Source organism: Brienomyrus brachyistius, chromosome 8 (genome assembly GCF_023856365.1).
Source record: "Brienomyrus brachyistius isolate T26 chromosome 8, BBRACH_0.4, whole genome shotgun sequence".
Classification (NCBI taxonomy): domain Eukaryota; kingdom Metazoa; phylum Chordata; class Actinopteri; order Osteoglossiformes; family Mormyridae; genus Brienomyrus; species Brienomyrus brachyistius.
The window spans coordinates 8,835,070-8,862,904 of record NC_064540.1 but is presented as its reverse complement, the minus strand read 5'-3'; the positions used below and the strand labels follow the sequence as shown (position 1 = coordinate 8,862,904).

At 47.3% G+C, this 27,835-nt stretch overlaps 1 protein-coding gene across 2 annotated transcripts; it reads left to right on the top strand.

Moving 5' to 3' along the window:
• The first annotated feature begins 124 nt into the window (after window positions 1-124).
• On the top strand, window positions 125-26,143 carry mdfi (MyoD family inhibitor). Of its 2 annotated transcripts, none has more exons than XM_049023807.1 (5): window positions 125-538; window positions 2,056-2,180; window positions 11,365-11,499; window positions 23,980-24,231; window positions 24,538-26,143. In XM_049023807.1, the coding sequence occupies exons 2-5, from the start codon at window positions 2,081-2,083 to the stop codon at window positions 24,789-24,791; spliced, it is 741 nt and encodes a 246-aa protein (XP_048879764.1). In that variant the 5' UTR covers window positions 125-538; window positions 2,056-2,080; the 3' UTR covers window positions 24,792-26,143. The 2 variants fall into 2 exon arrangements, with proteins under 2 accessions (XP_048879764.1, XP_048879763.1); XM_049023806.1 differs by having other exon boundaries at window positions 127-675.
• The last annotated feature ends 1,692 nt before the right edge of the window (window positions 26,144-27,835 follow it).

Sequence of the window (27,835 nt, the reverse complement as noted above, 5' to 3'; positions counted from 1 at the left end):
CATGGCCGCACACGTCGTATTTTAAGCCTTGAAAAATCCGCGTTTCCTTCTGGCTCTGGTTTTGGTTTTGCATAATTATAGATTACACTGTAGTTAAGCACGACTTTCTAAGTTTCTTTGCCTGGAGGAAATGCAGTAATCAGCCTTGAATGCAATTTCCTGTTGAGGAGACTGAAGCTGTCTTCAGCACTGTATCAGTAGAAGGTGGAGGAGACCCAGAAAGTGTGCAAAACGGGACACATGGAGCCAGATCCTGGACTTTGACACGAAGTAAAAAAAAGACGCGGCACAAAGAAGTTATTGCAGAATGCTGCATAAACTGTTTCGGAGTTTGCGGATGGTGCTGTCAGGACTTTTAAGAAGTTGAAGGAGCTTTAACTCGGGACAAAGATTGACTTCAGTGCGCTGTTTAAGTGAGCCAGCGAAGGAGAAGCGGATTAACCAAAAAATAATAATGATGATGACGATAAAGTCAAACTGAAGTTGTGAGAGTCACGAAAACTGAATCAATTGTCGTGAACTGCACCAAAACACTAAAGTAAGGAAACTAAAGCGAAAGAAACGATTTATCCACTACGGGACCGGATAGTAAAGAAGTGAAAAGAGTAACGAAAAGTAGTTATAAGGGGTAGAATGATTTAGTGCAATATCACAGAATATTGTTCCAGATCCAAGGTGGGTTGATTGAGAAATTTTGCTTGGTTTTCTTAATTATGTTTCTCAGCGTTATTTGTAAATCGACTTTTTTATTCTTAAAATTGATCAACAGGGTTTCAGTCACCCTGAGTGTGAGCGTGCATGGGCACGTTGGGAAAAACCCGGAGTATGCATGCAATAAAGGGTGAACACGATGCCGTTTTTGGGATGAAATATGTCCATCTCCAAACTGATATGCAATTGTTAAATCAGTGCTTGGTACCTGGTCCGTACGTAGGAAAAATCATTCTTGCGCACAGACGTGGAACGTCGAAATACTTAAGTAACTTTGTTGCGAGATGTAATATTCCTTTAGAAATCAATTTATGGACCCCTCTTTGTTGCATTGGTGTTGCCTTTTGGGTAGTTTTAATGCAGTTTGCACTTTGAATGTGCTAACAGAGCGCCCTTCGGTGAATCTAATTGTCCCAATCGACCCACTAAACGTCATGCATGTTATGCCAATTTCTGACCATTGTGATAACTCATAATAGGCGTTTCTTCCGATATAAAACAGTGAAATGTGCAAGGGAAATACATATTCGGACAAAATCTCAGGTATTTCGTGTTTTAATTAAAATTATTCATTATAAATTTTAATTTTTTAACAATCACATACTGTCTTTATGTTGAAATCCTACATTTAAACTGCAGTGATGCAATATCTGCAGGCTAGCCACTCGGCTGACCTGAGAAATGCGTTTGCTAAAACGAGATTAATTCCCAAAGTTACTGGATTAATTGCCGCCAGATTGAATAGCGTCTAATAACAGCTGGACAAAAAAGCTTGTTGGTTTATGTGAGAAGAAAACGAACAGATGTCTTACGAGTTCTGCGTGGAGTTGGCTTCCTAATCAATGTCAATTAAATGATCACCACCTACAACCGTCATATCGGGAATATTGGCAAGACTACACGTACTGTTTAATCAGAAACTTAAATTGACATTAATGGTTCCCAAGTCATCTTTCCCCAGCTGCGATTCCATTTGCATGTAGAAATGAATGCAAAACACGTTCCTGATGGCTTAGTTACCAAATGCAGTCAACCTAGCCCAGCTAATTTACTGCTATGCCTCCCATTGAAACTTTAATCATATTTACCGTCTACATTTAGTCACAACACATGTGCCACTTAACAGTCTTGGGTGATTATGACTTATTGTTAAATTCTTGGTCATTCGGATGCATGGAAGTCGGATCGAGGAACGACGACTGAATGATGTAACGGTGGGAAACTGGGCAGCTGTTGAGTCTCGGTGTTTTTGGCCCTCTGTCTCATGACGATTCTTGCTGCTGCCACCCCCCCCCCCCCCCCCCCCCCCCAACGCCCCCACCCTCTCCCCACTAACCCCGCCAGCCCCACTACCCAAGCCTGTGAGCAGATGTTGGAGTCTGAGGAGGAGCGGCACACTGAGAGCTCGCCAGAACTTCCCGATGAGGCCCCTGGCACGTCACAGACTCTGTCCAGCACTTCTGGCTCAGGTAGCAACAGACTTGGAAATGAAGTCCTTGCGTTTTACTCCACATCATCCGACTCCTGACACAGGCTTTGGCCACACACTGTAAAACGTCGGCAGGCTCCATCCGACATGCCGGACATTTCTCACCTATACAAGGCCACCTGACTCGTGTCAGGAAATGAAGCCAAAGTCAGACACTGGTGTAGATTTCGTGGTATTGGTGCCACAGCTACATTTTAAGGGGATCCTTTGGATTACTCACATGAAAAACGGGACATGTGGGAGTTTGACTAAGCCGTTAGTGAATCTGGCTCAAACCGGACAGGGAGAATAGCTGGATGGTGTGGGGGGGGGGGGTAATTAAGAGTGATTACTGCGCAGTTTCTCTGGCGTGTCCATGCAGCAGATGTATCTGTCTTTAAATATGAGCTTTAGTAAGAATGGGATGAGAGCCGGTGGCTGTTCAGGCATGAGAAAGTGCCTCGAGCTTAGCGAGGGGAAAATAATGTTCCAACAATGGGAAAATTAGCCTTATAAGTCACATATGAACTTAATTAAGCTAAGATGGTGATTGCTGCCGAACTAACCCCTAAACAATTTTTTTTTTTGCTTACGGAAAAGAAATGTTTAATGTTTAGCGTATACCGTTATAATGAGGACCAGATTTGTTGTATGTTTTCTATTTTTTCCGTCATAGTGAGGCTTAGTGGTCAGGCTTGACAGTATCTACAAATGGCCACTTTGGTTATAGCAAAATGTAGGGCGCTTGATGGACACATATGGAGGTAGCCATGACTTCCTGGTCTTCTCAAGCAGGCTGTACCAGCAGGCTTGGAGATGGTGTCAGGCCGCCTTTGACGGTGTGCTTTTTGCGTGCCAATTCACTCGCGGAAGTCTTTATCTGCGATGGGTGCCCTTCCCTGTTGCCATGGCAAATTCCCAGCGGGATCAGTGTGGTTGGCAAAATGCTGCATAGTATATGCCCTGATCGAGACCAGGAAGAGCCTATCATCCACACGCGTGGCCAAGCATGCTGGTACCTGCCTGCCTACCTGCAGCTTTGTTTTGGACCAAAGAAGCATGTCTCGGGATTACTAGTTGAATGCAGGCCATCTATTGGTGCTAATAGTGCTTCCTTGTGGGTTATTTGAGCCCTGGACCATCTGAAGACATGGTGTGGGTATGGTACGTGGGGGGGGGGGGCTTCTCTACAGGTATCCGCCTGCATCAAGGGTCTTGCTCAGCATGTTCCCCATGTTTCGAAGAGCGAGGTTGTTGGGAAGGCAGCCTTCATTTGTGGCCATGTAGGATGGCTTTGAGGCATCACAATGACCTGCTTTCATAGCTGGTGGCACCCTGCCCAGGTCACTCTATTGCCCACGCTCTGACCCACCAATAGAGAGGGAGAGGTTGGGGCAGGGAATGATGCCAGAAAAAGGACAATGTTGACTTTATGGAGCTTGCCAGGCAGCCTGGAGCCCTAGACATTATTGGGGGCACCGGTATGCAAGTTAGGCTATCGAAAGACTTCTTACCCCCTTTATCAGCGGAGACAGAAAGCTGGACCACAACTGCGGCATGGTAGCCTACTGATTCGGCTATCTTTGGTGTCACCTTGATTCACTCAAGGAATGGATTTAGGAGCCTCAAAGCATGGCAGTATTTAAGGCTCAGCCACACTGGGACTTCAGCCTCTGCTGGACTTGTTATGTTGCAGTAGCCTGCCTGTTACTTTCACAACCCAGCACAGGCACCTCTGGGGCTTCATTTGATGCACAATGGAGCATCAGAGCATCGTATTTGGGAGAGTGGGAGACATGAAATGGCGAAGAGGAGGATGCAACATAGGAAGCCGGTTAAGGTATGCATGGATGTTACTGCCATTTTTATGGGTCTCTACAAATGTGGGGCATCCTTCAAAGGCCAGCCTGTGGTGCAAAGCTTGTTACCCCTTTATATGGAAAGGTCCATCTTCCCAAATGGCCAGGAGGGCAGGAGACCTTATGAAGGCTCCCCCGTCGTCCGCTAGAACGTGAGCATGCTCAGTACCAAGTCTCTCGGCCTATGATTCTGCCCTTGAGCCCGAGTGATTCGTCAGCTGATTTCACATTATTTCTAGCGGTAAATTCTGTGCTCACACAAGGGGCTCTTTTATCATATGACTTGAGGCACCAAAGACTTTTTTGTGAGTCTGGCTTTAGCTCCACAAAATAATTACCACACTCACAATATGCTGTAGGTGACAAGCAAATTTTGTCAGCTTTTAATTTTTTTCACAAAGCAGGTTTCTCTGCATTTTAAGTGTTGAACGCCACAGTACTCATGCTGTTCCTTTTGGTAGCATGCAGATGCAGCACACAACCCCCCAGAGTCTGGCTCACCCCATCTGTTACCAGACGTTGGGGTCAGCTTGAGTTTTTGGGAGTTCAAACTGTTTCACATGCAAGGTCACATGGCTCAATTGCAAAATGCAAGATGTCTGCTCTCCCAATCTTTGGATGAATGAGAGGGTGCTTCCTGGAGCTATAACCTGCAACCAACTTTTGGTCCAGGTAGTTAACCAGTAAGTTGATTCAAGTTACTTCAACTACTTGAAGGGCATGGAAGCAGACAGAGGAAAATGCTGCTTAATCCAAGGAGAATGTGTGTCCAAATGCATGCGGATTATCGCGTGTGTTGGACGTTCTTGTGAATCAGGCGGTGATTATACTCCAGAATCTTCTGAATGGCAACTACTCTTATCCCAGAGGATTTCAGCATCAGTTCCAGGTAGGGTCACCAAACGTGCTGTCAACTCCTGTGTTTGTCAGTCCTCTGCCTTGGCGTCTGCGTTAAGCATGAGACCCCAGCTAGCATGTTTTCACACATATTCCGACTTACCTTTACAGTGTCTTCCAGGAAGTTTTCTTTTCCAGAAGTAGTCTTAGCTTACATGGTGTTTGCCAGGTTTAATTTTTTAATTACTTGTGTTTATGTTTTGTGCCTGTTAAAGGTTATTAAGCCTGATTTAATAAATACATTATAAAGGTTATAAATATGTTACATGCCCAGGTATATTGCAATAGGAAAAATTGTATAATTAGATTTTTTTATTTTTGCAGTAATAATTTGCAGGCATAAGAGATGAAAGATCTTTCTAGCTCATTCTAGCGGGTTACCTTTTATGAGTATAAAAATTCAAACATACCCATCAATTTAATTAAATTAAATCATCATGTTACTTGTTGGTACTGTGATTTATTTTATTCATGAATTTCTATATCTACTGACCCGCAACTATCGTCAATGGATTAAAAATACTTAACACAGCGTTTTATTTCATCAGTAAACATCGATTAAAATGAAAGTTTTCAAAGAGCTGCATGTTTGAGCTGAAAATCCATGCTGATGAGCGTTTTGAATAGAGAGCCCCCTGTTAAAAGCTGGTCTGATCCACAGTCCCAGAGAGACTCGGGAAGTTTGTGTCGCTGATTAGGGTCATGCACGCTTCACGGCGTCTTTCTGCTTCTGAAATGCTCTGTCAGGTGTACGGGTTTTTCCCCCTTATCTTTATTTGTCTTATCTTTAAGTTCCATTATAACGTAATTTATGCTCTGTTTATTCCATCCTTTTATGTCTTTTTGATGTAAAAGAAACGATAAAAACTATGGTTTAGTTCTGATAAGATACAGTTATGTTCTGATTTGTTTTTCTCAGTACGGCGGAGCTAATTTGAATTACACAGCACAAATGTGTTCATGTGACCCCAGATTTGAGGAGTATTGATAACCCACAGGTCCCATCCCGGCTCCACGTCTCATTTTGCACACATAAATATCTTTTATGGAGTTAGTGCAATTAGAGACTAGATATAGGTTTGGGGACGGGAGCGTTTCTTTAAAAAAAAAAAAAAAGTGTGTTGTTCAAAAACGCTAATTCTGAGGCAACGCTGACCTTGCATTGACAGTGCAGGACCGATTCTCCCCGAGTGACATGTCGTACAGGCGTTTAGACAGACGGAGAGGATTATCTTGACGTGGAATCGGAAGGCAGGCGGAGGACAAGATACCGCAGTGCTGGCGCTTTCTCCGCGTCTTCACGCATGGCATTTTATCACGCCCCGTTTTCTTGTGGTTTGCCGTCTGGACAATGCGGCCACGGCGCCTTTGTATGTTTCGCTGGGAGCCGTCAGCCGTGACGACGCGCTATGATTGCCGGTGACCTTCAAGGCCGACCGTCGTGGAGCGGATTTAGTTTGCTGGGGCGCGCCTAAATTCTTTTCTTCAAATGAACTTGTCTGAATTTTACTCTTTCTTCTACCTCGAAATAACAGGGAGCCAGGATCATCAAACCTGCAAGTGTCCCCCCTCGTAATCACATCAGATATTAAGAACGACGAGAACAGTGTCACCCAGCACCCGAAAAAGGGAGGCATATTTTGTAAAGGAATGCGGTCTGAAACATGAAATCCGACACAATTAAATTCTGCTCAAAGCTCCGTTAAACGGCAGATATTTTCTGCCTTAATGAGCTTACACTGTTTTTATTCTTTGCGGAATAATCTGCGTGTTTGGAAGAATTCCAGGCTTGCTGGCTTTGTAGCTGCTCTCGGTATCTGTACCCACTTCTGGCTTCATTACAAGCGAGATTAGTCCCCATTGTTTTGGCGCGTCAGCTTAGCCGGGGATGTTACAAAACTTATTAATACGTTCGAGTAGATTTAGCTGCAAGCGTAATTATTTTCTTTCTGCTGTAATTGGACCCGGAGGGGTCATCTCCCCGATGCACGGTGAATTTTGCCGATGTCCCCGCGGAACGCAATGGGAAAGACGGATGGATCGCAGCAGTCGCGTCACGCTTACTACCTTTAATCCATGCGAGGCGTTCCGGCTCTCCGGCGCCACCTGTTCCCCGCGCCGTGCCTACCGTTATGCAGAGACGGCTGGATCTGAGTAATTAACTAACGGCTCGATTCTCTGAAACGTTTTCTCTGTCTCTGCGTCGTAATAAAGATGAAATGTGTTTGGCGGGCTTAATGGACTGAGGACTTTGATAAAGCATACGGGAGGAATCAGGGACACGGGAGGGGGCGTCTTTGGTTTGGTGGACAGGACTATCTCGGCATGAGTTGGGGGAGGTTTCCAATATTGCACTCCCATCTTGCCCAACTCTAATGTGTCCAACTCCTGTTTGGGAGGGGACGAGCCCACCCCTGGCACACAGTCAATTGGGGGCATACAGCCATACCATCCTGGGACAGACAGACAGGCACAGTCAGACACACATCTACCCTGACAGTCCCAAAAAAACTTATTTTGACTGCCTCTAGCTCCAAAACCACAGACACTGCGGTTTCCCCAAACTGAACCTAAGTATAGTTGCCAAAATGCCAGGGTGGGCAGACTGACGGTAAGCTTGCATGGGCCTGCCCCGGGGCTGTTGGGAGGAATGGGTAAGTGGGGGAGGGGGCATCTTTGTCTCCTCTCCTCCCCTTCCACCCCAGAATGCATTGCTTCTACCGAGCAGTACAGGTCACAGTTGAGCCACCAGTTTTGATGCCGCCACAACAGCTGCGGGCTGTTCGGGCTGCAAAGGGGTGTGAAGTGCACTCGTTAGTAGTCAGGGTGATGAACTTCCCACACAGCCATCCAGGATGGGTCTCACAGTTTACCCACAGCATTTTACCATATTTTTTGTTGTTGTTTTTTTTTTCTCAACTGAGTCCAAGAGCGTTTTGCATTTTACAAGCTGCCAGCTTGCGTCTGCCAATAGCAGCAGTGGAATGCGAGAATAAACCATAGAATGCAATAGAAAATGGATTGCACCAGTGCGTAAAACGCTGCGTAATGCTCTCCCTGGCAGGGGGCTGGCTTATCTCGAGATCTCTCTGAAAACTCTCCCTGGGCTCCGTGCTACTTTTTGGCGAGTCCCAGAGGGCTTAGCTCACGGCCTTGATTCCTGGCCTCTCATTTGGCCCTTTCTGGGAAAGATGGTGTGCCTGGATGAATGCGTCTCTGTTCAGCCTTCTCTGAGCTTCCTGGGGTTGCCGTTGAGGATGGCATGTCCACTCAGGCCAACGACAGGACAGGGATATTGAATCTCCACACTCTGAGGCCCGATACAAGAGACTTGTGCTCTAGATTCCTTCAACCGCACACACTATCCACACGCACGCTACCTACTGCACACGCCCTTTCAAACTCCTGCGTTCTCACAGTGCTTCATCATGACACTTAACCAAAGTGTTCACAGTAGGAGGGAATTAAAGACTTCCCAGGAAGCCATTAAGGAGAAGAGCACACAGTCTGAGGCTTGACTCGTCAGTTAACGACCCCCAAAGTTCATTATGACCCTCCTGCAGAAAGTGGCCCTGCTATCTGTGCCCGGTGGCCTCTGCGATCCAACTAACCTTTGACTGGGACTCTCAAACAAAACGGAGGGTTATGTGGCTCACTGGGTCACGATGCTGTGTCTGTGACTGGGAAGTTGCTTGTTGAAATCCCAGGGTCAGAGTGATTTTGCCATTGGGCCCTTGAGCAAGGCCCTTAACCCCCCCCCCCCCCCGTTTCATCATGTATTGTCTGACACTCCTTTCTCAAAAATGCCAATTTCGATAAAAGTATCTGTCGAATGAATGTAAAACTGAAATTTCAATAGATGTGAATGTTTTATTCATTCATTCATTCATTTTAGATTTCATGTCCATTTTAGACTTATGCCAGACTGTTGCTGACTGTTGTCACAGCAGTAGGACCAGCTACTCAACAAAATAATGACTGTTTCAGCTCCTTAATTGCAGTGAATTAGCATTTGGACATTTAAGTATTTTATACCCGGTATTTGTCACGCATTAATTCTGAAGATGCACTTACAGTGCCAGTATGACAAGATTAAATAAGCATACATCAAAGACTGGCAAACAAGATTTATACACAATTGTCAGCAATAAAATGAATGGCCTCATTAGTGCTACAAACACAAAAATCTTGATTCCTTTATGCTTAACATGATTAAGCAGCATTTATACTCATCCATCCATCCACCCATCCACATCCAAAGCAGTTGTCCTGATGATGGTGGAGGTGGAAGTGTTTATATTAGTTATTTGAATAGCTAAGGAATAGCGGAATTCTAAAATGATTTAACGTAGCATGTTTGCATAAGGAGGAATCTTGAATTTGAATGTTTGGCCATAGCACAAGTGCACAAGAAGCGTTCTGAATAGAGGAAGGCACTGCCTTCCATGGGTTTCGCCGATCTCTATCTTGGGTTTGTGCTAGCATTAGCGTTAGCGCTGCTGCCGGTGTGGTTTGGCTAATCAGCTGGGCATTCAGGGGGATCTTGACACCAGACTGCTGAGCTCTGCTTCTCATTAGGGGAAGTGGATCATTTGTGCCCATCACAAGTCTACGTGGATCCACAGCAAAGATTAAAAACTTTCTCTTGCGCCTTTCCTTCGGGTGTAAAATCCCAACTTTTTAGCCCATCATTTTATCCGATTATTTATTTTGTGAGTGGAGTTGCTGTCCTCCAGACATTTTTGTGCTTGATTGAGTTAAACCTCATGATTAAACCTCAAGGTGAGTGCTCCATTTTGAAATGCTATTTGAATGTCAGAAATCAGAGCAGAAAGTGATGACGTTGGTGGTGGATCCTGTTTGCCTGCTGGCAAGTGATCTGGTGAAGTCAGAGATGTCTTTCCTTGGTATAGATGGCAGCAATTTACTTAACATGTCAGAATGAAAAGATATGTCAACCTGACCAGACAAGAGTGACAGTCTCTAATGTAAAATGTTTTTCATGTTATGGTTAGTAAATTATAGTCCCCTCCCCTTAAATCATTAATAATTGTGTAGATTCTTTTGTTACTATGTATATTATTCCAAAAACTGTTTTTTGCCATATAATGTCTGTCCTGTCATAACTGTTGCATAGGGGGGCAGGAGGAACGTTATTTCACTGTGTACATGGCTGGGATGACAAACAAGCTGTGGTCTTCAAACCATATGACTGTGACATATGACCTTCATTGGCTTGCACTGCTTAAATCTGCCCTTTTGTCTACTTTATATAATCAGTTACTTGAACGTCTGGAGCCGGCCGTCTCATTCAGAGATTCCCAAAGCCCTCCGATTGGGTCCTCTCCCAGATGCTCCTCTCGCAAGAGCGCAGTTGCTGGTTTAGCTAATAGCCGACAGCCGCATGGATGCAGTTGTTTACCGCACAGAGAAAGTGGAGCTCAAGCACGTCTGGGAGCGGGGGCCTCTCTGAGGGCGAGCCGGTCGGCACTGTTACAGACAGATGCTGACAAGTTAGCTGCAAGGCCCAGTCAAGGTTTCCTGCGATTAGCCGGGCCCGGCATCCGCTGCCTGAGCTCAGAGTGAACACGGGATCCTCACGCTCAGGCTCCCAGCCTGCCTTCTCCTGCCATACCTCAAACTTTTCCCTATTTTTCAGCTCCCCTCCGATTCAGGCAGGAGGCGGGAGGGGAAGGGCGCCAGGCCTGAGTGCACGGCGATGCCGCGTGTTTATCAGACGGCAAATAGAGTGCAGCTGCTTCCCGTTTGGGGGAGGAAGGCAACCAAAGGCCTCTGCGCTCAGAACCTGCCGCTTTGAAGTCGCGGTGCGGCTGTCTGGGACGGGCCCATGTAATTACCAGCCCATAATAAGCCCGTTCGTCTCCAGAGGATGCGTTTTTAAAAAAAGCACGAGGCGAGTGCCGGTCGGTCGCCCCGGTTCACGGAGTTCTGCACGTAGCGTCCCCCCCCCTCCCCCGCCCCCCGCCTTCAACGGAGGTATTTGGGATCGTAAATCGCTGGCTTTGTGACATGGCCCTCCCAAGCTGAGCCCCGCGGGTGGAGGTGGGTGTGTGTTTGGGGGTGGGGGGGGGGGGGCGTTTATGGTAACCAGCTGTTTGTTTGTTTTTTTATCTGGAAAGATGCCTTTATGAGGTCAGGCGTGCTCCGGGTGTCGTGGGTCAGGAAATGTGCTTCTTTTGGTCTCGAGGCTACAGCACCGACCACAGAGTTTTGTTAACTGGCGCTTTTCTGGATCCATTTAATGCCCCTTTTATAGGTCGAGCTTAGCAGAGTAACCACATAGAACACTGCCCCATAATAACCTTAATACATGCTCATTTTTTTCTTTGCTTTGGGTATCTGACTGGGGGCCCCGGAGTCTCTGTCGAGCAGGTGTGTTCTAACCCCTCCTCTTCTGGCGGCACGCAGATGCAGAGAGGGGTGACGGGCTGCGGGGCCAGGAGGAGACAGCCAGCCTCGTCAAGGAACACGGCGACCAGGAGAAGGAGAGCCACAACAGCCTGTCGCAACCAGATCCTTCCTCCAGCAGCAAGAACGTGACATGTAAGTCTTTCAAAAGGCAGAAAGGGGCTGCTGGGGCTGCTGTGGCTGTGGCCGGGAGGGACGCAAATGCTCTCCGTTCTGCCCGGAAAGGAGAGCAGTGTTGTGGTGAATCACAGGCCCGGGATGACGGAGAGTTCTGGAAGTGTCGCTTCTTTTCCAAACTCTGACATCTGACTCACAAGCTGGTGTGTCCGGGACGGGGGACCACACCCTCCCCCAGAACTCGGTGAAGGTTTCTCAATCAAGAGGAATCCCCCATTACTGAGGCACACTGGGTGGTTCCATAGCTGACACACATTGCCGAACGGCACGCTAAGGATTAGCAGTCGAAAAGCTATTCAACTGGCATGTTTATTCCGTGGAAACCATGATTGTTAGAACATCACAATAGAGATGGCATGCTGCGGCGATCCCTCTGGTGGAAAAGGACTGAAAGCTGTGCTGAAAGCTGGACCTTAGGAGTTACGTCTTAGACAGGACTATAAGTCAAAGGCGGTCTGATATGGGCAGCTTTGCGTTAGTGACCGATGGGTAATTCACTCTGTTGGCTTCACCTGTAACCTTTGACGTATGAAGTCAGAGCGTCAGACCTGCCTTTATTTGTTTTAATTTTCTTCAGGACCATGCAGTGGATACGCTGGCTTGGCACGGAAGTCATTCGCCCACCTCCTTCCCTCTCCACTCGGTACTTTGGCTGAAGGGGGTGTCGGGGGCTAATGTCATCCCGCGTTTGCTGACACACGGCAGCCGGGCTGCAGCTATCCTACCACAGGCTGTTTCCTTGATCTGCATTTTGTCCAACTGCTCACTGCCTCCTGGGGCCGGCAAAAGTGGGCCAGCAGAGCTTACCAGCTCCGCCGTTCGCTGCCAGGGCGTCCCCAGCCGTACCCGCGAGGGCCAAAGAAATACGGGAACTAAGTCTAGATCTCGAGGCAAGGAACCATTAGGCAAGGAAGCGTCACCAAGAACATCTCATCTAGCTGTACTTAGAGGCGCTGCAGCCGTTTGCACATTTCGGTTATCCTCGTAAAATAGCTGTCTTCCGTTGCTGCTCGTATATCATGGATCTCCATGTTAATGCAGGAGTAAGATCCTCGCCTGTCCCTGCCATCGCAGGACATGCCAAATCAGGCATAGGCCTCTCGAATCCGGCCAAGAGTCGGCCCCCATCACACCCGGATGCACATCCTACAGCATGATACAAACCCATCCTGTGTTTTCTGGCCTTAGCAGCCCAGTGACTTAAGCAATAGGCAGACAGCGTGCCAACGGCCGGCAGTGGCATGACCCCCCCCCCCCACCACTTTATGTCCAGCTGTTTGCCAGCTGCTTTGCCACGTTGAGCCAATCACAGACCTGCGTTATTGTCTTTATTGGATCTATTTCTCTAATGGGTGGTTTGAGTCCGTGGGGCAGGCCTGGCAGGGGCAGAGCCAAAGGGGTGGCAGGCCTGGCAGGGGCGGAGCCAAAGGGGTGGCAGGCCTGGCAGGGGTGGAGCCAATGGGGTGGCAGGCCTGGCAGGGGCGGAGCCAAAGGGGTGGCAGGCCTGGCAGGGGCGGAGCCAAAGGGGTGGCAGGCCTGGCAGGGGCGGAGCCAATGGGGTGGCAGGCCTGGCAGGGGCGGAGCCAATGGGGTGGCAGGGGTGGCATTTGCCACCCCCAACAGAGCCCTTGCCACCCCCAGTGCCACTCCGCTGGAAATGGTACTGTAAACATTAAAATATACCAATGAGGAGATCAGGCAAAGATTTAAGCGGAAAACTGTAATTTCCGAGTAGCCCTGAAGGCATCGCGACGCAGCAGTACCCTGTGTCTGCTGCTTACTGACACGTCGTTGGCTAAAAGCTCTGGCAGGGGCTCGTGTTCCTACATGATCCAAAACACACCGCGGTATTGATAGCAGTGGGAGTTAAGCAGGTATTTATAATGTATTACACTGTGTTACCTTCCTAATGAGAGGTGGTCACACACTTGCAGTACAATAGCACTACAAATAGCAGCATGAAAGCGTTGCACTACGGAAGTCTGCAGATGACATGCATAAACTTTTTTTTTCTTTTCATTATCTCAAGATCACGCCTTCTTTTTTTCTTTTTTTTTAAACCGACATCTTTCAAACATCACCCAGTAAACACGGAGACGTCCCGGACTCTCCTGTTAGTTGGTAATGAAACTGACTACTCGTTCAGATTTCTCCGACGGTATAACAGCAAATTTGTGATCCTCCTTCTCAAATGACGAACACTAATATGACAATTTTGTAGCACCGACAGACAGTGTGGGACCCGGGTTTGAGTCTCTGCCTGGGTCACATGTGTGCGGAGTTTGCATGTTCTCCCCATGTCATCGTGGGGTTTCCTCCGGGTGCTCCAGTTTCCCCCCACAGTCCAAAAAACATGCTGAGGCCAATTGGAGTTGCTAAATTGCCCGTAGGTGTGCGTGTGAGAGTGAATGGTGTGTGAGTGTGCCCTGCGATGGGCTGGCCCCCCATCCGGGGTTGTTCCCTGCCTTGTGCCCATTGCTTCTGGGATAGTCTCCGGACCCCCCGCAACCCAGTAGGATAAGTGGTTTGGAAAATGGATGGATGGATGAATGAATGTTCAACAGTGCCGTAATTTGTTTTACACTTAATTCCTATTTTTATTTTTTTTATTTTATTTTTATACTTGTATTATTCTTGTCTTTGTGTTTATATGTGATTGCGCAGTCGCAATGTGAGCAATTTCCTCCGGGAATAATAAAGTCTTCTGATTATGATTCTGATTGGGACAGTCCGTGCACGATCAAAGTAAAATCTAATGCATTCGTCCATGAGGATAATACTAAACCTCGAGATCATGGGGAAGTGACATGGGTTACGTCGAGATCAGAAGAAAAATATGTCGTGATCTCGAGATAATGAAAATAAAAAAAAAGTTTATGCATGTCCTCTACAGACTTCCATATTGCGCACTGACTGCTTCATGTCTCGTTTAAATTAGCCACAAGCCCTGCTCGTGCTGATATAGGCCGTCTTTTAGACATCGTCTTTGTACGTATATATGTTTTAGTGCACATGATGAATTATAGTCCTGTTTTATTATTTTAGCAAAGCTAACCCTATGCGGAGAACCAGTCATTAGTTTTCTACTGCATGTAAGCAGGCTATGCATGCTCTTGTTTGATCATTGGTGCAATTTTACTTCTTGTTTGGTCATGGTTTAATCTAGGTTTAGTCTGGGGTTAATCCAGTCTGAGTTCATGTTTGGTCCTGGATTTGATTAGGCTTGGTCTTTATGATTGGTGTTTATGATTTTGTAAACGTTGGTTATGTTTATTCAACAAACATTTATAAACTCACTGTTCATTATGAGTGTGTACGAGAAAAATATTTTTTTTCCTTCATTCATCATATTTATATGGACCCCTCTGAGACAGCTTTGCTCACCCTTTGCTCACCCCTTAAATAAACGTCCAGCACCGCCATTGAGGAATGGATGAGAGGTCACTTTATTTGTCTCAGCTCTATCTTGTTATTTTTGAGAGCCGTCCTTTAACCCGACGCAGACAGTTTGACCTCTGTTTCATTACCAGATAAATGAGTAAATATAGAAACCCAGAAGCGCAGCTGGGCTGTGAGCCCATGTAGTGGTGATGTCAGCAGATTCTGGATGTGTGACAGAACGTCTGAGAATGGGCACAGTGATGTCACTCTGCTCCCAGGACTCAAATGTGTGAATGAGGATATTGTTGGGAAGGTGACAGAAAATTAGATGAAGTCTGTGCTACAAGACAGCATTTTCTGACTTCTCATGCTCAGTGTCACAGGAGAGTGGGTCTGATTTCTTATCTTCAGAGTCACAGGACAGTTGGGTCTTATTTCTTATGTTCAGAGTCACAAGACAGTGGGTCTGATTTCATATGTTCAGAGTCATAGGACAGTGGGTCTGATTTCTTATGTTCAGAGTCATAGGACAGTGGGTCTGATTTCTTATCTTCAGAGTCATAGGACAGTGGGTCTGATTTCTTATCTTCAGAGTCACAGGACAGTTGGGTCTTATTTCTTATGTTCAGAGTCACAAGACAGTGGGTCTGATTTCATATGTTCAGAGTCATAGGACAGTGGGTCTGATTTCATATGTTCAGAGTCATAGGACAGTGGGTCTGATTTCATATGTTCAGAGTCATAGGACAGTGGGTCTGATTTCTTATGTTCAGAGTCATAGGACAGTGGGTCTGATTTCTTATCTTCAGAGTCACAGGACAGTTGGGTCTTATTTCTTATGTTCAGAGTCACAGGACAGTGGGTCTGATTTCTTATGTTCAGAGTCATAGGACAGTGGGTCTGATTTCTTATGTTCAGAGTCATAGGACAGTGGGTCTGATTTCTTATGTTCAGAGTCATAGGACAGCATTCTCTGTTCTCTTATGCTTAGTGTCACAGGGCAGTGTTCTCTGACTTTTGATGCTTTGCATCACAGGATGGTTTTCTCTGTTCTCTGTTGCACAGTATTGCCAGACAATGTTCTCTGATTTTCGATGCTCAATTGTGCAGGACAGCATTTTCTGATTTCTGATGTTCGGTGTCACCGGACAGCTTTCTCTGATTTCTGATGCTCGGTGTCACCGGACAGCTTTCTCTGATTTCTGATGCTCGGTGTCACAGGACAGCTTTCTCTGATTTCTGATGCTCGGTGTCACAGGACAGCTTTCTCTGATGTCTGATGCTCGGTGTCACCGGACAGCTTTCTCTGATGTCTGATGCTCGGTGTCACAGGACAATGTTCTCTGATGCTCAGTCCTTATGCAACTAATGCAACTACAAGGCCAGTAGCAGGAAGCCCACAGGGCAAAGTGTGAGCAGGCCTTCACAGTCTAGCGCCCTCCATAGGAACATTACAGAGACAGGAGAGGCTGTGGTGGTTAGCTGCTGCCTCACACAGAATGTCTATGCGAAATTCAACAAGATCCTGGCATGTCAGCCATAATTAGTCCGCTATTTAACCCCTCCCCCCACCCAAAAACAAATAACAGCACAGTCATTCCCGAAAGCCAGCCCAGAACTTATCAGCAAATGTCAGACTGATGCGGGTCCACCTCCCACCCCTGTTTTGACACAGCCGCAGTGGAACCCCTGCCACCCACCGCCATCTCTTATCATTTTCTTAGTAATTTTTAATTCTCACCCCCATCACTGTTGCCTCCTCATAGATTTACATGTGTACCCCGCCCCCCCATTCCTGCCGCATCATCTTGTAGACCCCATAAGCCGGGACGCAGGAAATGCGGGACCCCCCCCCCCCCCCCCCCCCGAAAATTGCCGTCTACAGATTGATAAACGTCCCAGCGATCCGGTGACCCGGCTGACCGCTTCCAAGGAATTCTCCAGCGCTTTTTTTGTCTCTTGAATTCTGCCTTATTCCGTGAGGTATTTAAGGGAGCGTTTATTCATTCTCAGCAGGACTTTGTCCCCCTCATTTATTATCGCTCTTCTGAAGGGACCCGTCAAGGGAAATAAACTTCTTAAAAACCTGTGCTTTGATTTACTGGCCTGAAATTCTCTGATTAGGCTCTTCATCACTCCAGATTGTCATTGAAATGAGGCAAGACGGGAGGGATTAAGGGTGATTTGATCGTCCCTCGTCCCCCCTCCATCCTCCATTCCTTTCGGGATGCCTATCCCCTCATTTTTTTTGGGGGGGAGGGTTGGGGAAGTGGTGGAAAGCTGCCTTCTGGGTTTAGGAACCGTGCCTTCAAATTATCTCTTATCCCCTGGTAAATTTGCACGGTGATTTCCCCCTAAACACATTTCACACGTGCCTACGATGTGCACAGACGGCCATCGTGGTTCTTATGCCTCATCTGTCTCTTGTTCCTGAGCTTGGGACTGTCGCGTGTGTCCGAATGAGGGAAAGAGCTAAAATCTACCTGGCCCCTCTACTCATGCCCATATTTCCATTTAGTCACTGCCTGGCATTTTTGCATAGCATATGTAGCATATAACCTTTACCTGTTAGTTAAGAAACAGTACACTCAGAGCAGTGGACGAGGACGCTGCAACCAGAAGGTTGCTGGTTCAAAGCCCAGAGTGATTTCACTGTTGGGCCACTGAGCAAGGCCCCAGTTGCTCTAGGCACTATTTGATCCTGCTTTCTCAAAATCACTTTGCATAAAAGAGTCAACTAAATAAATACAAATGTCCATGTTTTTTAGTCCCTGATTTGTCTGGTTATTGATGGTATATCACATGCATGTGTAGATGGGGTCAGTTCCCCAGTGGTGGGTGTAGACTGTCTGGTTTAACAGAGCAGTCGGTCAGAGGTGAACAGTCAGCAGTCTGTGACTCAGCCCCCCCCCTTCCCTCCTCACCATCTCCAGGGTAACCCCCGGTGAGGCGCCTTGGCCACTCCCTCCCAGTCTGCCTGTGGCCAGACCGCTTCACGCAAATGGCTCGTTTTGCTCTTTATTTGTTTATTTTTAACTACCTGGGGGCGATTCATTGTGCCTGTATATATGCATACCCACAGAGAGGCCTGCCCGTAAACGAGGCCCAGGCCAAGCATGCTATGTCCCCCACCTCCCCCTCGGCCCTTCCAGCCCTACCCCGCCCCCTTAAAGCACTCATTGCCTTGAGTACGTCACAGAACTCTAGCTGCTCACTTCCGCACTCGTGTAATTAGGAGTAAATCCTGGGCATCATGGGAGATGACCAGCAGGTGGCGTGGCGGTTAGGAGGCACACAGCTCACGGCACATCCCACGCCCAGGAGAGTACATCCTGCAGAGCAGCTCGGTGCTCACTTGTGGGGGCAACAGCGGCAACTGCCCTCCAGATGCCCCAGAAACCCCACGCAGCCCTTTTCCCACCCCGCCCAGTGTTTACTACCCTGACACAAATACCCTGTGAAGAATATCTTTCTCTCAGCTTAGAAATGATGCATTTCACCACGTGTTGTACTTTGTATGACTATGTATGTGACAATTAAAGGACCTTGAATCTTAGCTGCAAGAGGAATACAGGAGGAAAGAACGAAGGAGAGCTGACACCATCGCAGGCCATAAAATCCCCAGCAGCGTTTAGCGTGCCAGCGTTGTGCTATAAGAAGCACTGTTTGCTTGCAGTTGATTTGCTTGCTGCGGCCTCTAATGTGGCTTCGCATAATGGACTAATTTTATAGTTTGACATTTCCCCGTCCCACAAGTTCAGGGAGCCCGGGAGACAGTCTCCGTGCTTTGCTGAGATGTCGTCAAAGTTCCTTCACTGCGGATGTGGCTGTCACGTCGGGGGGGGGGGCGTTCCTGAGCCCCCTCCCCATGGCTTTTCGGCAGTTGTCAGGAACCCCGGTAATGGACCGTATGTGACAAATATGACACAGAAGAAAAGGGTGGGGGGGTTGTCTTGCAGTTGGTCTGCGTGGTATTTCTCAAACCTTTTCTTATTAGGGAATACAGCCATACCTGTGGCATTCTAATTGGGGAGTTTTTTTCTTCTGAAAACGAAAAAGTCAGCCCAGTATTTTCTGGGCCGTTTCAGATGGGGGGGGGGGGGGGGGTTTCTGCTTTGACTGGCCTGGCAGAGTGTGAGCGTATCTCGCTGAGGGAGAGGCTCAACACTCACAGATTGGCTTTGTGTCCCCCCTCCCCGCCTGACGGGGTAACAGGAGTGCAGGTGTGCGACAGGCAGCGGGACGTCTTACTAAATATACACGCTGGTCAGAACCCCGAGGTTGTGCCGTTACTGTAAATATTCCCATTGCGCACCACAGGGGAGACATTGCGCTATCCTCCCTCCTCATATACCGCGCGGATCTCAGCTGGCTCTGCGTGTCCTCGCTGTTATGGTTCACATAAAGGTTTCGGGGTTAAGGCTTACGTGGCAACTGTAACCCATCGACGTTTATTGACAAGCGAGTGAAGGAGGACGACCGAGTCGTAATGAGATACCAATACACAGAGACGAGACACGGTGCGGGGGATCGATGCTGCGGAGCGAGGGAAGAAGCATGTGGGATAATTTGCAGGTAACGTGACTTATTCTCAGTCGGTTACTGCTGGCTTCAGTAAAGGTTCTTCGGAGGAAGGGAGGGGATCCAGGGGGCTTCCATTGTTGCTGTCCTTTCTGAGCTGATGGGAATCAGGAGGATGTATGACGTCATCACTGCCACAGTGCTTCTCTCCGGGGTGAGAACAAAACACCTCTTTTTTTTCCTCTATCTGTCGCTCACCTCTTGGCTGAAGATGACAAAGGAGCCATAAATGTGATATATAATGCTTTTTGTGGAAAAAGAATCGGCAGACTAAATCAGGCAAACCTTCCGGGACACATACGCGCACCCTGCAGTGAAGAATTATGGGTAGGAGCCAGAGGTGGTGGCCATTTTTCAGCTCGTTTTAGCTCTCGCTCGTCATACCTCTAACAATCTTCATTCTTCTTTTGACCCGCTGCAGAGGGCCGTATTCGCTTTTAAAAAATGTAGGAGGAGCGAGCGAAAGAGAGGTCTGGGAGACAGGCGCTGTTGACTGGCGATACGACCGTAAAGAGGCGATACATCGTAAGGAGCCTCCAGAAACTCAGATAATTCGAAACATCTGGGCCGACGTTTGAAATTACCGCACAGAAAATATTTATAAGCAGCTGGCTGTTTTGTGATCTCAGGCACGGTCCAAAAATAATAATCCCTAAATGCTATCTGTTTTATGGCCAGTCATACTTCAGGTGTATTTAGTCTGCGTATGAAGAAGGCTTTTGCTTTCTCTCTCCCAGGACACAGCGGCTAGTGAACCTTCCGTGGAATTAGGTAATATTTTTCTGGAAATGAATTTTGCTATTAGGCCCAAAAGCACACATGAAAATATTTGCGATGGCGCAGAGGCGATGTCACAAAGACGCCACGTCCTGCTCAGGTTTCTGCATTGGGGTCTGTTTCACTTGGCACGAGGGGTGCCCCCCCCCAGTGTGGGGCTGGCGGGGGGGGGGGGGGGGGGGGGGGGTTGGGCCTCCTCCCTGCGAAAGCAGCGGCCAAGTAACACTGGCCTGTCTGCAGGCTCAGAAGGTCACAAACAGGTGCTGCTTTAACTTCAGGGTGTAGGAGATGTGAGGAGATGCTTCCCACTAAGCTAACAGAGTAATAAGAGAAATCTTTGCTTTAATTAATGACGGGAAGCCGGAGTTTCTGCATCGGGCCCCTTTCGAAATAGACCCTCTCTTCTTTCATATTTACACATTACTGCCAGTGTCGTCAGCTAAGAAAGCGCTTCTTTACACCTCCATACTGCGATATCCAGTCAAAATTACCCTGTATTTGCAAACCTGCCGGTCCAGCTAATCATGTGAAATCCTACAGGAGCTGGAGCAGGATGAGCGCTCAGAGGACAGGTGATGCAAGAGATAAAGGGACCTGCTCATTGGCTGGGTTCTGCAAAGAGGATTCGTCTCTAGCGGACCAATTACAATTCGTTTTGGAACAGTGCCGGCCAATGATTTCTAAATCATTTTTGTACACCCACATGGAGCTCACAGTGAGATACCTAGAAAAAAAATTGCTTAAAGCTAAGTTTCCTTTTTTAAGGATGATGGCGATTAATTTTAATTAAAAAAAACTTCAAGACTTGCTATTATGCATAGACTGTTACACAAGCGTAGTATGAAAGTAGGCTTTAAATATAACGCTGATTATTAGATTGTAAAGTCAGAGATTAGCTTCAAAATTTATGACTATTTGTCAGTTTTAGTCATTAAAATAACTCTATGCTTCCATTTCCAAGTCTATGTTCATATTCTTTCCAAGTTTTCATTTTATGTAGTAAAATAAAAGCGACGTGTTATGGCACAGGCGGGAAGTAAGGTGACGATCCACGTACGGCTCACAGAACAACAAGAGGGCTTATTGAAGAACAGAACATGCTAGCAAAACTCAAAAGGACCAAAAATAGGCCGGAGGACAGAACAGGCACAGACACTTAAACAAACACAGTGAACTATGGCAAACGGGCCAGGTGTAGCTCAGTCAATTAACCAATCAGAGGAGATAATGGGTAGAACAATTAAGTACTGGGACAGGAAAACTGGCAACAAAGACAATTACTGAAATCTCTAAGAATCTTAAGACAAACTAGAACACAATCTGACACTAGGAAACTAAAGCAAAAGTAGAATATTTAAAAAATCACAAAGGCACTAAACACAAATCAAATGGAGGGCAAAACCATGAGAAGGAACTGAGAACAAGAGACTCATACTATAAACAAACAAAAAAACACAACTAAGCAAAACAAAACAGGAGAGGTTGGTTTCAAGCCAGTCTCAAACCTACAACCCAGTCTGAGTCATACACTCAGCCCGCCGAGCGAAATAGTGGTTCAGGGAGCAGGGAAGACTCATTGGGGACTCAGGATTTAGACAGAGGAAGGAACAGGATGGCCAGCGACATCTGCTGGCCAAACAGGGACTGAGCATATGGAACAGAGAGGAGGAAAGGCAGGATGACCCAGAGTGGCAAAGGGGAAAGGGCACAGGAGAAGGGATCAGAGGGCACTGACCCTGACACAAAGATTTAGCAGTATTTTATGAATTTGCACTTTTGCTGGAGTGTGAAAGCAGTGAACTAGGCAAAGAATGTATATCATTAAGCAATCTGTGAAATTCAGTGCCATTGCTAAGCAGTCCATAAAATCCATAAGTTAGCAAAGTAGCGCATTCCAAAGGATGCGTAGCATAATATTAGGCCACCATTCCATTTTGTGTTTTTTTGTCCTTGTTCTTTTATCAATGAAAGAGACACACATGAAAATATGGATTGTCACACACCAACAGGGTAGGAGACCAACAACGTGTAGCTGGAAAGGACAGGTTCAGCAGAACCAAGGGTTTAACCTTTTCCCGTCCTGTCAAAATGAAAGGATGATGAAATTATCCATGAATAGCTGGCTTCAGCTTTGTTTAAAGTGGCTCACACACGCGAGTCAGAATCCAGGCGGTTTTACATCACGATTGACTCGGTGCGTCAACATGTTCCAACCAGCTGAAGTAATTAATCGCATGTGTTTGGGCACGCTGATGTTTAATCGTTTCGTAGCTGGCGCGCGAGCTCGAGGAAGATGGCTGCTGAATAGATGCAGGTTGAGGGGAAGCCGAAACAGCGTAGGAAAGATTTCTCACATTTGTTTGACGGAAACCCTAACCAACAATTTTTCTTAGCAGCTGAATGGCCCATTTTTGACAGCTGCAAACTTTTTGGGATTACATTTATTTAATAGCTGCTTTTATCCAGGGCAAGGTACATTTGAGAAAGCAGGGTCAGAGAGTCCCGGGGAGGGGGGCGGTATTGATGCCTAACAGTGGAACTACTCTGCTGTCCGTGGGATTTGAACCAGCAACCTTTTGATCACAGATATGGGGCCTTAACCCATTGAGCCAAACAGCACTACTGTATAGTTTGGGTTGATGTTTCGAGTTTTGCCGTGTCCAGCATATTCATCAAGTCCGCAGTATCCGTGGGACCTCAAACGAGCACCCAAAGGGGCAGCTTTAATCACACGCCGTCGCCGTCCTTCCCTAATCACAGACTCCGCTTCAGCTGGGCTGTCAGTGTAAACAAACCAAAGCACGTATTTAATTAAAGTCACCCGGCAAATACCCCCCTAAATGCCACTGCTGTTTTCGTTTGTTGTCTTTTTCAGGGACTTTACATCCTGAATTCCCTTCTTACATGCATGTTTACGTGTCTGTTTCCTGGGACCTAACATCCTGAAGTTTACGTGCTTGTTTATTTGCTTGTTTGCCCCCTACGTGCCTCTATTTCTCGCTAACAATCACGCCAGGTGTCTTTTGTCTGCTTTTGTGTGAGTTTTGTGCAGCTGTTGGCGTGCTGCTGGTCTCCACATAATGGGTTTGGGTGGAGATGGGGAAGAAGAAGAGACCTGCTGGATCACGACCCTAATTACACCTGTAGGAGCGGCACCCTGTTGTTCTGTCGCAGCCCCGACGGCCCCCCCCAGGAGCAGCGGCACACAAGACACCCAGCCTGTCCTGTAGAACTCGTAAACGGTCTCCCCCCCGAAATGTGGGTTAACAACTGCTCTCTTTGTTCCTGTGTCAGCATGAACCCAGAAACTGCAGTCGTTAGCCTGGGAGGAATATAGCCGCCCCCACGATTTCCTGACCAGACTGGGAAGAACCTCAGACTCCTCAGTCGGACTGTTTGTCCTGATCAGAAATTTCTTTGGGACGTGACCTGACCTTGTTAGATGGGACAGTCAGCTGGAGAGCAGATCTACTCTCTGTGTGTCTGTCTTTAGCTGTGAATTAGTAGGGGCAGCCCTGCTAAATACATTGCTGGGAAACACTGAATTGGACACTGGATTTTATTACAGGAAGATGATCTGAATCTCCAAAGGATGAGCCGTCATACTGCATGTGTGCGTGTGAATCTGAATCAGCTGCATGCTCTGCCCCTTTTCCACCTGTCGTGTTACATATGTGTGCGTGTGAATCAAATCCACAGGTCAGCCGAAGGCCAGATCAGTGCCCTGCCACTCCACAGAAAGCTGCTCTCTGGACTGCAACAGCACCAGGCAGAACGGGACGAGGCCTACCCGAGATCGCCCAGCGGCGGGCTCCTCCCCGGGCAGCGCTTCCCATAAGGGCCCCCCCAGGAAGCTGCAGTCCAACCCCTCCCTCACCAGCCAGGGCAGCAAGCGAAGCCGGGGCAGCTCTAAGTCGACCAGCTCGCAGATCCCGAGCAAGGCGCAGGACGGTGGGTGTGGCCTCTCAGCTTGCGCCTGCGTTTGCGTGTGCGTGCGTATGTGTGGTCATGTATATATTATATTGTGGGGACCAAATAAAAACCTGTTATTTTTGATGTTGTGGGGACATTTCTTTGGGGTGCCGGTGGTGAAGCCTGGCCTTTGACCAGCTCCGATCCAAGCAGCGTGCTTGTCTCTACACACCGAGCTGCAGATATCATGCTTTGTTTTTGAGGGTCTCTGTGTGCACTGACACATGTGCGGTCCCCCTGTCCTGTTCCCTCCTCACCCCACCCCTTCCCGGTCCTGCCCCCCAGACTGCTGCGTCCACTGCATCCTCGCCTGCCTCTTCTGTGAGTTCCTGACTCTCTGCAACATCATGCTGGACTGTGCCACCTGCGGCTCCTGCTCCTCGGAGGAGTCCTGCTTCTGCTGCTGCTGCGGCTCCGACGAATGCGGCGACTGCGACCTGCCCTGCGACATGGACTGCGGCATCATCGACGCCTGCTGCGAGTCGGCCGACTGCCTCGAGATATGCATGGAGTGCTGTGGCCTCTGCTTCTCTTCCTGATGCTCCTGGGCCGGCCAGTCAGAGGCACCGCTGGAGCCACACCCCCTTTTTTGGGATTGGTCCACCTTATTAGGGAGGGGGAACCACCGGGTACATCAGTCTCGGTGCCTGACCTTTCACTATGCAGTCGGTGGCCTGTTTGCTGCACTGTGCATCTCTTAGGTGCGTTCCTGCATCCCAAAGCAAGGTTGTACTCATAGTACGATCCAGGTTAGTCTTCTGCTCCTTAAATGAAGTGTAATTCTAGGTATAACAGGGTTTCACCATTTTTGTGGATTTAAGAAGGCCCAGATCTGGGGTGGGTGGAGACAAAGAACTATAGAATGCTCATCAATTTAACTAGTCCTGAAGTGTAGGAAACAAGTCCTCTCTCTAAACCAGCTTAATACCACATACACGCGCTCTGTCCGCTTTAGGCGCTGTTCAGCAGAGGAAGTCGGGAATGCTAAATTCTTTGTGAAAAATAAGTGCATATTTAATATAAATAATAATGTAATATAAAGTTTTGTGGTGCATCAAACTTACATCAACATGTGAAGAGAGGTTTCTTATTCCATAGGCTCTCCGTACACTATGATATTTTCCTGATTTTTTTTTTGTATATAATTTTTTTTACAATTACTGTTATGCTGGAAAGGTCTGTGGAGTCAGGTGAACGCGAGTGGGACAGTTTGGTTTAACCCCAGGCCATGTCTGGGTTCCCAGAGCCCAGTTAGAGGCGGAGGACGCAAAGCACACATCTGCCGCTAGAACCAGACTAACTAGGGAATGGGTGTAAAGTGGAGCGACTCGGTCACTCGGCTGAAGTGGTTTTTTTCGGGGGGGTTCGGGGGGGTGATGTGAAAACGCACCATCACACGCAGGGTCAAAATGTTACCATCTCTCCGTCCTAAAAACCAAAAATTGAGTTTTAACACCAAAGAGCAAAAAAAAATCAGTATCCACGAAATTGAGCCATACTTTCGAGCACCCTGCGAACGTGACAGTGTCGTAAGTGAACAGCTACCAGGAACATCCAGGCACGAATCCGCAATTTGATCTGCTGTAGTCATTGATCAATGTACTGTAATGATGTTACCAAAGTGGAGAAGACGAGGCCTTTGCCTTGCTCTATAAATTCCATTTTTCTTCATGTCAAGTCAACGTGACCAAATTCTGACTTCTGTGCAATTCTGCTAGCTTCCCTTCCCTTGTCATTTCGTTCTGTTTAAATGGGCTTGCGGGCCCCGAATCTGAAATGCGCTCTATTGCCATCTCTTGTTAACATTTATGGTCACCTGTAAGCATACTAGATCATGAATACTATGAAGCAATTTTGTGTTTTCTGAAATAAAACTGCAAATTAAAAATCACTGAGATCGTCGTACGTGACTTTCAGAGTATTGTTGTATCTTGTCTTTACACATCAGGTCGTAAAGTCGACCTTCGAATTCCATGGAGTCTTTCCCCTCACTGTCTGGCCAGCAAAAGCCCTGATGATAACACCCCTTACATTAAACAAGGCCGTGTTTTGCGTTAGTCTTTAGCCATTTTGCACTTTGCGCTGGTTTTCAGATTTTTAGCGCAGTCTCTTTGAACACAGCATTTAAACATTTACCCTCTAACTCTGGAGATGTTCCTCTCTCTGGTCATGGCCCGTCCCGCTTGATTCCTCATCCTCTACTCCGCCGCCGTCCACCTTTCTCATCTCCGCATGTTTCTCCCTCATCTACCAACCAATTTAGCAGATGTAACATGGAGAAGAGACTGTGTCTGTGATGGGAAGGTCGCCTGTTTAGATCACATGATCAATAGAACAGTCATATCACGGTTTGATTCTTGAGCAAGGCCCTTAACTCCCAAAATCTGCTCCGGGCTGCCAGATAAATGCTCACCCTGTGCTCAGACGCCAAGCTTCATCCTTACCTCTCTATGTGTGTGTGTGTCTTAATAAAGGAGAGCATGATGGGATATGCAAAAACTCACACACATTCCAAAGTACCAGTATTTGTGCAAATACAAATAAAGCATCTGTTCATTAAGCGCTGCCCGAGTTTCTACTGCAAGGTCTATATGCGAGAATTAGAGGGATACAACACAAACTCAGAGCGTGTAACACGATGCACAGACAGGCACCGCTCCAGCAAATCACTCAAATCATCACACGGCCGCGATCAACTTGGAAACGACGAGCAGCGTTGAACATTCTGGAATAAAAAGCAGCTGAAACACAGAACATGTGCGGCTCATTTTCACCCCCCACGGCAGCGCTGCGCCAGTTTTATATGCACCCCCACTGATGCGTTTGCGTCCAATGTCTTTTCAAATGGCTGACAACCAAAAATTTATGCAGTTATGTGTTTTCGCCTGCTTTTCAGGGAGCTCACTCTCACGGCCGCCGAACAAGATGTCCTCGGTCGCCGATCTTATATGTAAAGTGCTCAAATCAGAATAATATTTATCTATCATTAATGTTTGTGTTACCACACCACTGACCTTAAGATCTAGTGATTAGCTGGTTCTTGTAATAACTGGCATTTTATGCTGCTGGTAACATGCATAACCATGGCTGTGAGTGCTTCGGTAGTTCCTGTGTCTCACAGATTATGTCCAGAGGATTGTTTCGACATCATGTAACCTTACGTTTTCTACTATCGTTTTAATCTTTACTGGTGCACACAGCTAATTATAGGGTTTAACAATGTCATACCGGAAGGCAGGTTAAACTCCAGCGAAACAATGACAGTATCGTCTTAAATTAATTTATATTTATCTTTATAACAAAGGAAAAGGCACATTCCTAGTTTTTTGCTTGAAGTTTAATTTCATCACCCAGTGAGTAACTTACTGTAAGTCTCGCCAGGGCTGTTGACAACAGCCGACTGTTCATTGGTTGGTCTCAGCTACACAGCTCAGAGTGAAAAGGCATCGACCCACTTTGGCAATGGTACCGAATCTGAAGGGGGGGGGAAAGGTTCAAAACAATGCACTTTGAAACAATGGGCTTTTTATGTTATCTGGCTCCCCACGCACTGTGCCTGGGCTCCGCTCTTAAAGGGCCGGCA

Bases quoted from the DNA above. Each gene is read 5' to 3' on its own strand.
- mdfi (XM_049023807.1), top strand. From the start codon at position 2,081: ATGTTGGAGTCTGAGGAGGAGCGGCACACTGAGAGCTCGCCAGAACTT. The intron at 2,181-11,364 runs GTAGCAACAGAC...GGCGGCACGCAG, and splicing joins GTCCAGCACTTCTGGCTCAG to ATGCAGAGAGGGGTGACGGG. The intron at 24,232-24,537 runs GTGGGTGTGGCC...CCTGCCCCCCAG, and splicing joins CCCGAGCAAGGCGCAGGACG to ACTGCTGCGTCCACTGCATC.